Raw genomic sequence first — 12,255 nt, forward strand, 5'->3', positions numbered from 1 at the left:
TCATGCTCTCTCTGTCACAAATAAATAAAAAATCATTAAAAGATACATATATAAGCTCTATTTGTTGAGATATAGTGCACATATCACACAATTCACTCTTTTTTTAAACACCATTCACTCTTTATTTATTTTTTCCATTCCCTTTTTTTTAGAATTTAAAAAAAAATTTTTTTTATTATTATTTTTTTATTCGACAGACAGAGATCACAAGTAGGCAGAGAGGCAGGCAGAGAGAGAGAGGAGGAAGCAGGCTCCCTGCTGAGCAGAGAGCCCGATGCGGGACTCGATTCCAGGACCCTGAGATCATGACCTGAGCTGAAGGCAGAGGCTTAACCCACTAAGCCACCCAGGTGCCCCTAGAATTTTTTTTTTAAGATTTTATTTATTTATTTGACAGAGATCACAAGTAGGCAGAGAGGCAGGCAGAGAGAGGGGGAAAGCAGGCTCCCCGCTGAGCAGAGAGCCCAATGTGGGGCTCGATGCAGGGTTCCATCCCAGGACCCTGGGACCATGACCGGAGCTGAAGGCAGAGACTTTAACCCACTGAGCCACCCAGGCACCCCTCCATTTACTTTTTTAAAGTACACAAGCCAGTGGGTTTCGGCACATCCACAAAGTGGCACAACAATGACCTTTATCTAGTTCCAGAATATTTGCATCACCCCAAAAGGAAAATCTCTTTACCCATTTGCAGTCACTCCTCATTCCTCCCCATCCCTCTGGAGAGAATGACTGGGAAATGAAAAAGAGGTTTTCAAATAACTGGGGAGGTGGCAGTGCGGAGATCACCTTACGAGGAGCTACCTCCTCATCGACTGGTCGAAATTTAAAGCGGCTCTCTCAAATAGCACTCCGAAAGGAAACCCAAACCACTGGGTTCTAGAACCTTACAGCCACAAGAATTCTAAGAGATGGGAGAAGATGGGCAAAATCAAACAAAGATAAATTATTAACTTGTTCAGGCAGTCCCTGTCACAGGCTGAGTGTGACCCCTTGCCTAAGCACGACTGAAACAATTCAGGTGTTTGTACACTGATTGGTTTAGCATCTGACTCCCCAGCTAGAGTGTAGACTCTGGGCGGAAGAAGGTGGGCTTTGGCTTTTCCGTTGCTGACCTGTACTGAGCAAGTCCTCTGGAAATGGGAATGGGTGAGTGAACACGGCAGAAAGTTGGCTGTGGGCTCTGGGCTTGAGAGAGAAGTGGAGGTTGGAAACAGAGAATTACGATCATGAACACTGAAAGCATAATCAGTCATGACCCAGGGTGTGGCCACCACAGGAGAGGTACCGAAGGCCAAGACTGTCTTCATCCCTTTGGAACTCCTACACTTGGAGAATGGAGGGATGTTAGGTCCAAGCAGGTGGAGAGGTCACAGGGTACCGAATGGGAGACTTTATCGGAGAAGCAAAGAGGGCTGGTGTATGGTGCTCAGGGCTGCAGGAAACAAATGTAGGAGACAAGGACATCCAAGACCCTGTCCGTCTTCCCCTCCTAGAACGTAGTGTCCATTCGGGCAAGGATCTTTGTTCGGGGCTACATTCTCAGTGACTCAAAGGGTGGCGGGCACAGCTGGGATGCTGCATAAATGTTTACTGAATGAATGAATGACTCATGCCATGAGAAGTGAAAATTAGCAGGTGAAGATTCTGTAACATCATGATTTGCTCTTCTTCCTTTGTGTTTCTACTTGGTGGATCCCGAGGGAAAGGGTGAATTAAACTAGTGGTTCTCAAAAGGGGGATGTGGGTTTGTCTCCCAGGGGCATTTAACAATGTCTGGAGGTAATTTTGGTTGTCAGGCATGCATGGGAAAGAGTGCTATCACCAAGCAGTGGTGAGGTCCGAGATACTGTTAAACATCCTCTGATACACAGGTCAGGCCCTCTTCCCCAACACATAATTATCTGGGCCCAAATATTAATAGTGCTGAGTTAAGTGAAGCCCCCGGGTTACACGAACCCGCTGGTAGTTGTCATAAGCCTGGGCAAGCTCTTCGTGAAATGGTCCACACAAATGTTTTCTGTCCTGCATCCAACACAGCTCTGTCTCAGTGAGTCTTGACTCTTTTGGATTCAAAATCCCTGTCCTATCAACAGTCTACAGGACCAACTTGGGATCTTTAGATCTTTTTAGATCTTTCTCATCATATGCCAGATATATGCCCAACATTTTAAGAAAAAAATAACTTGAAGTTGGTAAATTATGATCGGTTCCTTTAAAGTTCAACTTAAAAGATAATCTGTAATAATTATACCGTGCAAAGGCAGCTTTTGACTTTCCCCAGTAAAAAAAGGTGACAAAACACTGTTTAAATTTAATTAGAAGGAAAAGCATGACTTCAGACAAATTAAAAAGGGATACTGCATCATGTTTGGTTCTGAGAAAAAAATGTGTCTTAAAATGCAGCTTTAGATTTTTGTTATGTAATTAAAAAACAATCTAATGTTCATTGGGATCCCCTTATATTTATTATAGCTTTTGTATTATTTTTCCTGGGGGCAACAGAACAGGGTTTTAGATGTCTCACACACCAGCACATTGCGAACGGCACTACAGAGATATAGGGTGTCTTCGGTTCCAGTGAAATAGAAGTCAAATTAGTTCTAGCCAGCACTGTATTTTCTCCTTCGGCATTGTTTTTGACATCTGGGAGACCTCTTAATCAGATGGATGGGACTTGGAGGTCTGGTGGGCTTCGATGGGGGTCAATGGCTAGATCATCATCACTCATGGGCCACCCCCCCCAGTGGTTCTGTCCTGAGGCTCTGGGGACCAAGCCCAGGCTTGGTACCACTGCAGGGGGCTCCCCAGCTGATCCCATGACAGCCAGGTCTCTGTACCTCTTACTAGTACAATGAACCCAATCCATATTCAGCTCATAACTGTTGCTTTCCACACTGCGACAGTTTTTGTGTGTTTTATATTTTTAAAGATTTTATTTATTTATTTGACAGAGAGAGCGAGGGAGGGAACACAAGAAGGGGGAGTGGGAGAGAGGGAGAAGCAGGCCTCCCACTGAGCAGGGAGCCCGATGTAGGGCTCCATCCCAGGACCCCGGGATCATGACCTGAGCCCAAGGCAGACACTTAACGACTGAGCCACCCAGGGGCCTCTTTTTGTGTGTTTTAAATGCACATCTAAAACCATAATAGAAAATGCACTTATAAAAATTAAAAGTCATGGGGGACCCGGCTGGTTTAGTCGATAGACTATGTGACTCTTGATCTCAGGGTTGTGAGTTCAAACCCCACATTTGGTGTAGAGATTACTTAAAAATAATATCTTAAAAAATAAAAGTCATAATATTACTGTCTTTTTTTAACTAATTTGCAGACCACAATATGAGGCCTGCTAATTTTATGGTTCAAACCTGTGCTTCTCAAGCTTTGCTAAGTGCTGATTGTTAAAATGAAGATGGCTTCAGGGAGTCTGGGGTCGGGCTTGAAATTCTGTCCATCCAACAAGCTCCCAGGGGACACTGAGCACCAAGAGTCTATAGTTCTGGGGCGCCTGGGTGGCTCAGTCGGGGTAGAGTCTGCTTTCGGCTCAGGTAGTGATCCTGGGGTCCTGGGATCGAGTCCTGTTTCGGGCTCCCTGCTCAGGGGGAAACCTGCTTCTCCCTCTACCTGCCGCTCCTCCGGCTTGTGCTCTCCCTCCCTCCCTCCCTCCCCCTCTCTCTCTAACAAAGAAATAAAGAAAATCTTTTAAAAAAAAAGTGTCTGTAGTTCTGTCTCGAAGGGGGACCACGAAACCTAGGTAGGTCACAGCTCTCTGCATTAACCTCATCCTTGTTTTCTCCTGCTTCACAGAAATGGACAATCAATGATGTGACACACAGGGAATGACAGTAACGTTTATGCCCCGCATTAACATTTCCAACCTCTGTGCTCCCTGTGCTTCCTGTTTTTAGCTGATTGTTCATTCTGGGTATAAATTGACCATTAAGTACTAAGATTAAAGACAATTTAAACGGGGCGACGGCCCGGGCTGCTGAGGCGGGGTGGTGGCTGACGGCTGTGGCTAGCGAGCAGTCACGCACGGCTGCGGTCTGTGTACCTTCTGCCCGGCACACACTCAATTTGGGAGCTGTTTAGAAATATCTTTAAATAGTTATTCATTTTCAAAGTCGATATTGGAATAGGCACGTTTCTGCTTGGAGTGCTGTGCCTGGGAAAACTTTGTTAATCCTGGGGCTGTGTGAGACTGGGGAGGAAACCACAGACCCGTGAGTCTTAGCTGGTTTGGGTAACGGGCTTTTTAAGAATCTGATAAAAGCCATGGACAGTTCTTTTTAAATTTTTTTTATTTGACAGAGAGAGAAGGATCAAAAGTAGGCAGAGGGGCAGACAGAGAGAGAGAGAGGGGAAAGCAGGCTTCCCACTGAGCAGAGAGCCTGATGCAGGGCTTGATCCCAGGACCCTGAGATCTTGACCTGAGCAGAAGGCAGAGGCTTAACCCACTGAGCCACCCAGGCGCCCAATGCCGTGGACAGTCTTACCAGAACATGCCCACATGTACCTCACACACAAAACCTCAGGGGTTGGTTTCTCAGGTGCTGGTAACCAAGTTCTGACTCTTGGCCACCCCCTTCTCAAGCCATCTTAAATACAATACTTCTGACTGCTTTCCCTGAAGCTTAGCTCTGGTAATGTTCTCTCCCGCTCATGTTTCCTCAATAGCTCCCATTAGCCAAGCAGTGTTTCCCAAGTGTGGTTTGTGGCCCTTCCACATGAACTGGCTGATGCTGGTTAAAATGGCAGGTTCCTGGGCCCCACATCAGAACCTCTGGATCAGGGTCTCTGGCTCTAGAAGGGGAGGCATTTCCTGGAGCATTGTGGGCCAGGCATTCTGACCTCAGAGGCTCTGTTGTACCTCATACCAAGTGAATAAAATGCAGCCACAGGCCAAATAGACATTTTCTGTAGTATTTTTGGAAAGATGTATAAATTTTATAAATCTGAGGGTTTTTTTTTTTTTTTAAGATTTTATTTATTTATTTGACAGACAGAGATCACAAGTAGACAGGGAGGCAGGGGTGGGGGGGGGGCTGGGGGAAGCAGGCTTCCTGCCGAGCAGGGATCATGACCTGAGCCAAAGGCAGAGGTTTAACCCACTGAGGCACCCAGGTGCCCCATAAATCTGAGTTTTGTTAAAAATAATATTGTTCTTGAGGCGTCTGGGTGCTTTGGTCTGTTAAGCATCTGCCTTCGGCTCAGGTCATAATCCCAGGGTCCTGGGAACCACAACAGGTTCCCTGCTCAGTCGGGGAGCCTGCTTCTCCCTCTGCCACTCCCCCTGCTTTTGCTCTCTCTCTCAAATAAAATCTAAAAAAAAAAAAAAAAATTGTTCTTAGGGCATCGAAGTGTCTGACTCTTCTTCTTTTTTTTTTTTTTTTAAGATTTTATCTATTTATTTGACAGACAGAGATCACAAGTAGGCAGAGAGGCAGGCAGAGAGAGAGAGGAGAAAGCAGGCTCCTCACTGAGCAGAGAGCCCAATGCGGGGCTCGATCCCAGGACTCCAGAACCATGACCTGAGCCGAAGGCAGAGGCTTTAACCCACTGAGCCACCCAGGCGCCCCGAAGTGTCTGACTCTTGATCTCAGCTGAGGCCTTGATCATGAGGCCGGTTTTGAGTTCAAGCCCTACTTAAATTGTTCTTTCTCTAGAAATTTTTATTACATTTACATATAGTTATACAAGAATTATATCTCAGTGACAGCCAGTGCTACCTCTTGCAGTGTTAAACATTTGTTCATTCTGAGTCTTACAGTTTTTTGGTCGAATTTTGGAGATGATCAGTTTCTTCCAGTGCCTAGACGTTTCTGTAGGCCCTTGAAAAGCAGGTGGGATTATTCAGCTCACACCCAATGGAGCCTAACTATCCTGGGTGGGGCCTAGAATCTGAAAAATTTTTATAAGATTTTATTTATTTATTAGAGAGAGAGAGAGCACAAGTAGGCAGAGCAGCGGGCAGAGGGAGAGGGAGAAGCAGGCTCTCCACTGAGCAGAGAGCTTGATGCGGGGCTCAATCCCAGGACCCCAGGGCCATGACCTGAGCTGAAGGCAGCTGCTTAACCCACTGAGCCACCCAGGCACCCCTAGAATCTGAATTTTTTTAACATGCTTCCCAAGAACTGTGTATAATGAATATTTGAATTAGGAGGATTTGAGTCCAAGTGAAGAAACGGCCAAAGCCTCACGCTATTTGCTAACTCTGAAATAAATGTGTACCTCCTGAAAAGTTAAATAGTCCGGGAGCTCTTCCATTTCAAAGCCTTATGAACAGTCAACTGTGTTTCGACACTCATGCCACCCGGGGGCAGCACTCAGGCTGGTAAACAAGGAAGCCCGGCCAGTTCCAGAGCTGGTTGGCCCAACGTTTAGGTCCCAAATATATCGTGTTTCTTTGTCCTATTTATAGGTAAACTTTGAATAGGTTTTAAAGTAGTTTTTGTGGATTCCTGTGCAGTTGTAGCTGACCAGTACTCATCTCATCTTGCTAACACAATTTGAAGGAACGTCGTTAGTCTGGGTCTGCTTGTCCCAGGGAGAGTGAGCGGAGAGAGGGGAGGAAATGGGAGAGGGAAGGGGAGAAAGGCAACCAGAGGGAGGGAGGAGGCAGAGAGGAAACTGGGGCGAGAGAGAGGAGCCAACAGCCCAGAGCTGGGACACACTCCTCACCGTGTTCTGCTCTTGGCTGTGACTCTTTTAACACAGACTAACCTCTGAATGTTTTCAGCTTTGGCTCAGCCCACCGCGACCTCACACCAACCTTCCAGCCCTCCTTCCCCTCTGCTCCCTTATCGCCTACGTGCTGGCTCATTGCATCACTTCTCTGAATCTGTTTTTCCATGGGGCTGAGTCCCTACTGTTAAATAAAGAGGCCAGTGTAGCTATAGGCGCTTAGCACAGGCCTGGCATATAGTGAGAGACAATACTACATTATTTCTGCTCTATACAAGGCCTTTGTTCCAGCCAAATGGTCCTACCTTAGGGCCCGGAGACACTGGGTACTCTCACCTCTGGGTCTTGACTCTTCTGACCAGAACACTCTGACTTAAGATGACACCAATTTAAAAAAAAAATATTTTATTGATTTGACAGATCACAAGCAGGCAGAGAGGCAGGCAGAGAGAGGGAGGGGGAAGCAGGCTCCCTGCAGAGCAAAGAGCCCGATGCAGGGCAGGGCTCGATGCCAGGACCCTGAGATCATGACCTGAGCTGAAAGCAGAGGCTTAACCCACTGAGCCATCCAGGCACCCCAAGATGACACCAATTTTAATGAAGCCTTTCCTGGCCCCCCTGAGTATGGACCAGGTGGGGAAGATTTCCCAATCCCAAACACCTGCGGCTCTTTGGACAGGCCAGTGGCAGTACTGGCTCCTTCCTGCCTCATGTTCAAGGAGTGTGCTGGTCCTCCACGCTATTGGGCCATCTGCTTCCTGAACACAGGGTGTCCTCCTGTTTTGAGTGGACCCCATGACTCCCCACGCTGTACACTGCGTACACCAGTCTCTGTAATGTGAGCTATTTATTTTTTATTTTTAAAGATTTTATTTATCTGACAGACATGGATCACAAGTAGGCAGAGAGGCAGGCAGAGAGAGGGAGGCCGGGAGAAGCAGGCTCCCTGCTGAGCAGAGAGCCCGATGTGGGTCCATCCCAGGATGCTGGGATTATGACCTGAGCTGCCGAAGGCAGAGGCTTTAACCCACTGAGCCACCCAAGTGCCACCATAGTATGAGCTATTTAAATTGTTAATGTATAATCTACACATTTACAAAGCACAGTTGTGCCCATTTGATGGGGGAAATTTGCAGGGCTACTCAGTGGCAGAGTTTCATCTAGAACCCAGGATCTCTGGCTTCTGCTCTTCCCAAATGGGCACAACTGTGCTTTGTATTAGACTGGAGATACTGAATTAGGGTGTTCCCAAAACTCCTGCCACGCTTACAGGTAGTTGTTTTGATTGGTTCTAGATGGTTGATTTGATACGGATGCTGCTAGCTAAACTCCATCTCAATTCTTTCTAGAAAACTGAAGTCCTTAAAGGGTTAAGTTTTCTCATTAGCCTAGCACAGGACCTACTGTTATTAACCTACTTGTTTTATTTTCTGATGCGGTCTTCCGTGGGTTTGGCCTCCAATGTTCCTACTAGAAGTTTCTAAGAACCCTTCTGCTTTACAGTCAAATCTTAGATTTACAACAATCACCCAAACTTTCTAACAATGCCATCATGTCTGGTAGCAATTGGTTAAGTTCTTGTTTGCTAAACAGAGGTTTTACAGAACCTTAAATTAGACCACATCTATCTCCCAGATTACAATCCTCTACTCTCACGGTAGTGGCTGCCATCTCAGCCTCCCATCTCATCTCCCCTTCTAAGTTGGCCTCTGTACAGTCTTGTTCACAAGACTGCTGGCTGACAATCTACAAGAAGGGAACAAGTGTGGATTCTTCAGGACTCCTCTCTGCAGTTTGCAGCCTCTATTTTATGACCTGAAATTAGTACCAATTCATGATCCACACGCTGGGAGAACTTTAGCAGAATGGCACCAGGAACAAACTTCAACACACTCATTGCCCTTTCAAGGGATGGCCTCCAGACAGTACTTCAACTTCTCAGAATACTTCTAGTCACTGAACTTTCACATGATAAATCTATTCCCTAGAAAAGGCCCTTTTTTTGTACCTCATATGGGTGTGAGGATTAAATGAAGTCCTACACTACGTCTGTCCCTTTGTTACAGCCTTCAAGCTAAGGTCCTTTCACTGAGCAGACTCCAAACTCCTCCATAGAGCAAGTCCCTCCATAGCCACCAGGAGCGAACAGCCCTGTTACTACATCTGTCCACCATGCCTGCAACACAGCTGACCTGTGGGGAACTTGGGAAGGAAAAAGCTCACTGAAGGTTTTCTTGGCCAAGAGGCTGAGGTCCCAGTTGAGCTATGGGCATAGACTACCCCTCACTGCCCATTTCTGTGGTTCCTTCACACATACAAGACCAATTATAGATAAAATACAATTTTCAAGTCAGGTGTTTCTGAAAACAAGTTTTATTTAAATAAGGGTTTAAATACATTACATAACATTAAAACTGAAGGAAGAAATAAACCAAAAACCAGTCTGTTACTTCACATGGCATTGGGCAGCTGTCGCTAGTAAGTTGCAAGCTCTACAGCTAGCTACATGACTGACACATCAGTTTGAAGTTTGTTCCCTTGTCAAAAGTTTAACTTAGATAGAAGGTTGGCCTCACATTCTGGTGTTTGGACATCGATTAGCTAGGGTATGTCTGGTCAAAAAGACCTGGTGGCAAGTCAGATGTCTTAGGACGCTTCACTAGAGGGAAGGTGTCTGCCCACCTGGTCAGATTGGAGACACCAGGGATTGAGTTTTGACTACCAGTGACTCCCTGTAGCAGCACAGCTGCGGTTGCCGTCTTACCCCATCCTGTCCTCTTAGCTTCACCGTGGACTGTTCAGGTGGTGACATTCGCTTAGGGCAGGGAACTCTGAAGAGGGAGAGCCGAGGAGCTTCTGGCCAGACATAGCCGTCTGTGATCTTGGGGCTCTGTGCTGGACTGAAACCTCACGTTACTGCTTGGTTTCAGGCCGGACACTGCCAGGCGCCTACTGCTTGACCTCTGTTTAAATGAGGGACTTCAAGACTAGACAGCATGGCTCTTTTCAGTTTATTGCATGAAGGAGTTACACTAGTCCAAGTTAAAAGCAGACCCCAAATGGTTACATTATACAAGCTGTGAGGTTTTTAAACTTGTGACAAGGGACAGAAGGGAAATTCTACTCATTGCAAGGAAATCCTCACTTAAGCTTCAGTGAGCCAAAAGCACTTAAAACCCATGAACCTTCAGCTGGTCGTCCTTAGCCAGTCCAATCTGCAAAGAAAAGAAAACAAGGTTATAAGAGGGGATATGAAAAGAATTAAAGTGTCCATTTCTGATGGCAACAACTTTGTCTGCTTGCTTCTACACTGGGCAAAAGTCCCAGAGCCAAGGCACACACTTTGAGCACCAGGGGCACAATGGTTTGTAACTCAGGATATGCAGTTAAGAACCAATGATGTAACAGGATTTTAGCACTTAGGAACAGCCAGCCAGACATCCTGTTTTATTATCTGTGTGCAATTTAAAATGGCATCTTTAAAGTAGATCCACGTACACGGCATCTGTCTGGCTGAGTTGGTAGAGCACGCAACTCTTCACCTTGGGGATCTGAGTTCAGACCCCACGTTAGGTCCAAGCAGAGATTACTTTAAAAAAAAAAAAAAAAAAAAAAAAGTAGGGGAAAAAAAAAGATCCATACAAACAGTGATATAAGTCAGAGAAGTCTACCTACCCGTATATATATTTCAAAACTCAACCACTGTTTTGCTTAGCCCTACAAAACAAACTTCTGTGTCCCCAGGAGAGCTTGAACAGACGACAAAGATCTGACAATGGCACAAACGGATTCTGAAGAATTGACTGAACTCACCTCCACCAGGAACTGGCATATGTTCTTGCGCTGGTCACCCTGTAGCTGAATTACTTCTCCATATTCTGGATGCTCAATTACAGTACCATTGCAGGCAAATTTCTGCAAGCACCAACGAAGCAAAACAAATTAGACGAAGCCAACAGGCTGAGGGCACTTAACAATCCCTAATGAGAAGCAATCCAAGTCAGCACCCCCAACCCGAGCAAGTTAAATGTGATTTTCCTACAATCTCATTTAAGACCTACCTTCTTAAACGCCTTCACTAGTTTCTTTTTATCGTAATCATCAGCGATCCCTTGGACAGTAGTAAGGGTCTTCCTGCCGTTTCTCTGTTGAATTCTTATATGGATATAATCCTCAGTGCCAGCAGGAAGCAGATCATCACCCTTACTTGCATCAGCAAAGGGGTCTGGGAAGAAAGGTCAAGCTCGTTTAGAGCTGTTGGGGCTCAGACGCCACTACCACCCTTCCAAAGCGTCTTTTTTGTGCGCGCACAAACTAATACTGAAATCGCCAGGGCTTAGGTCACGTCAGATCTGTCCTTGCTGGCTGTCCGCGAACGGGTCAGTCCCGGGCGGGCGGCCGGCCCGCCCCCGGAGGACGATCACGTGCCGGGGGAGCCTGGGCCGGCAGGCAGCGCCCCACCCGGCTGATGCAACAGGCCGGAACCCGAGCTCCAAGGCGGGGCCAAGCTTCCCGCCCCATTGGCGCGAGCGTTTGTCACTTAGGGCTGGCGCCGCCTCTCACTCCCAGCTCCGTGACAACGGCGGTGACGTAACGGACGTGACGCAGGGGTGGCGGGAGGGGGCGGGTGTGGCCCAAGGCGGCCCGGGAGCCATTAGTAAATGCGTCACCCGAGACGCTGGGCCCGCCCAAGGGCTGCCTCCCTGCCCGCTCCTTCCGGTCGCGCTTTAAGGGCCGACCCCAGGGCCCAAGTCGAGGCCCCGCTTCCTGCGAGCCCACACACCTTCTATCAGCCTGCGTTTAGGAAAGCCCGGAGCATCCGGCAGGTGTCCGAGCCCGGACACTTCGCCGCCCCACCCAGGCCTCACCCCTTGGACCTTTCCGCAGCTTACCGAAAGAGTGGAGGTTCTGGATAGCGGACATACGATACGATTCCTTTTCCTCGGTGGAAACGGCCTGCGGAAGGCGGCGGCGGCGGCGGGAGAAGGCGGGCGGGGGGGACGGAGCGTCGGGAAGCGAGGGGGCTCAAGGGGGAGGCTGCTGAGTCCTCGGCGGCGGCTCAGTGACTGGGGCGGAGGGGCGGTGCCTGTATTCACTTATATAGCCGCCCCTGTGACGCCAGCGCGCTGCCCTCACGTCCCGGCCCCACCCACGGCGTCGTGGCCTCCGCGCCCTGGCGCCGCCGCTTCCGATTGGTTCGGGGGCGGGGACGCGGGACGGCGCTTGCGCAGGAACTCTTGCGCTGCGGGAGGGCGTCCTCTCGATTCCCCGAGAGGTGGAAGGGGGAGGGAAGGGTTGGTTCGTCTAGGCGCCTGCGCAGTGCAGGAGGAGGGTGTTAGGGTGGCGCAGGAAATTGGCTGGGGCTTCTGGAGCGTGTTGCTTCTTATGTTCTCTGGCACATTCCACCTTGTTGACCCTGTTGCAGCCCTATCTGCTTGGAAAAGAGCGTTTTAATGGGTTAGATCGGCTCCTTAAATAAGGCTTAGATGCTGAACCTCCCAGACGCGACGAATTCCCACTGTCTCATACTCTCCCAGTTACCCATGTAATCTTTCTTACAGATATAGAG

General features: G+C 48.0%; 1 protein-coding gene across 1 annotated transcript; it reads right to left on the bottom strand.

Moving 5' to 3' along the window:
* Positions 1–9,041: 9,041 nt before the first annotated feature.
* On the bottom strand, positions 9,042–11,767 carry EIF1 (eukaryotic translation initiation factor 1). The gene is made up of 4 exons (XM_047707987.1): positions 11,579–11,767; positions 10,748–10,911; positions 10,500–10,601; positions 9,042–9,901 (listed from the first exon to the last, which is right to left on the bottom strand). Exons 1-4 carry the CDS (start codon positions 11,607–11,609, stop codon positions 9,857–9,859), a joined length of 342 nt encoding a protein of 113 aa, XP_047563943.1. The 5' UTR covers positions 11,610–11,767; the 3' UTR covers positions 9,042–9,856.
* Between the last annotated feature and the right edge of the window lie 488 nt (positions 11,768–12,255).

This window comes from Lutra lutra, chromosome 16 (assembly GCF_902655055.1).
Source record: "Lutra lutra chromosome 16, mLutLut1.2, whole genome shotgun sequence".
In the NCBI taxonomy this organism is placed as follows: domain Eukaryota; kingdom Metazoa; phylum Chordata; class Mammalia; order Carnivora; family Mustelidae; genus Lutra; species Lutra lutra.

Coding starts and splice junctions, on each gene's coding strand:
- EIF1 (XM_047707987.1), bottom strand. CDS start 11,609: ATGTCCGCTATCCAGAACCTCCACTCTTTCG. Junction 10,602..10,747: donor TAGTGAAGGCGTTTAAGAAG/GTAGGTCTTAAA, acceptor TGGTGCTTGCAG/AAATTTGCCTGCAATGGTAC. Junction 9,902..10,499: donor TATGCCAGTTCCTGGTGGAG/GTGAGTTCAGTC, acceptor TTTTCTTTGCAG/ATTGGACTGGCTAAGGACGA.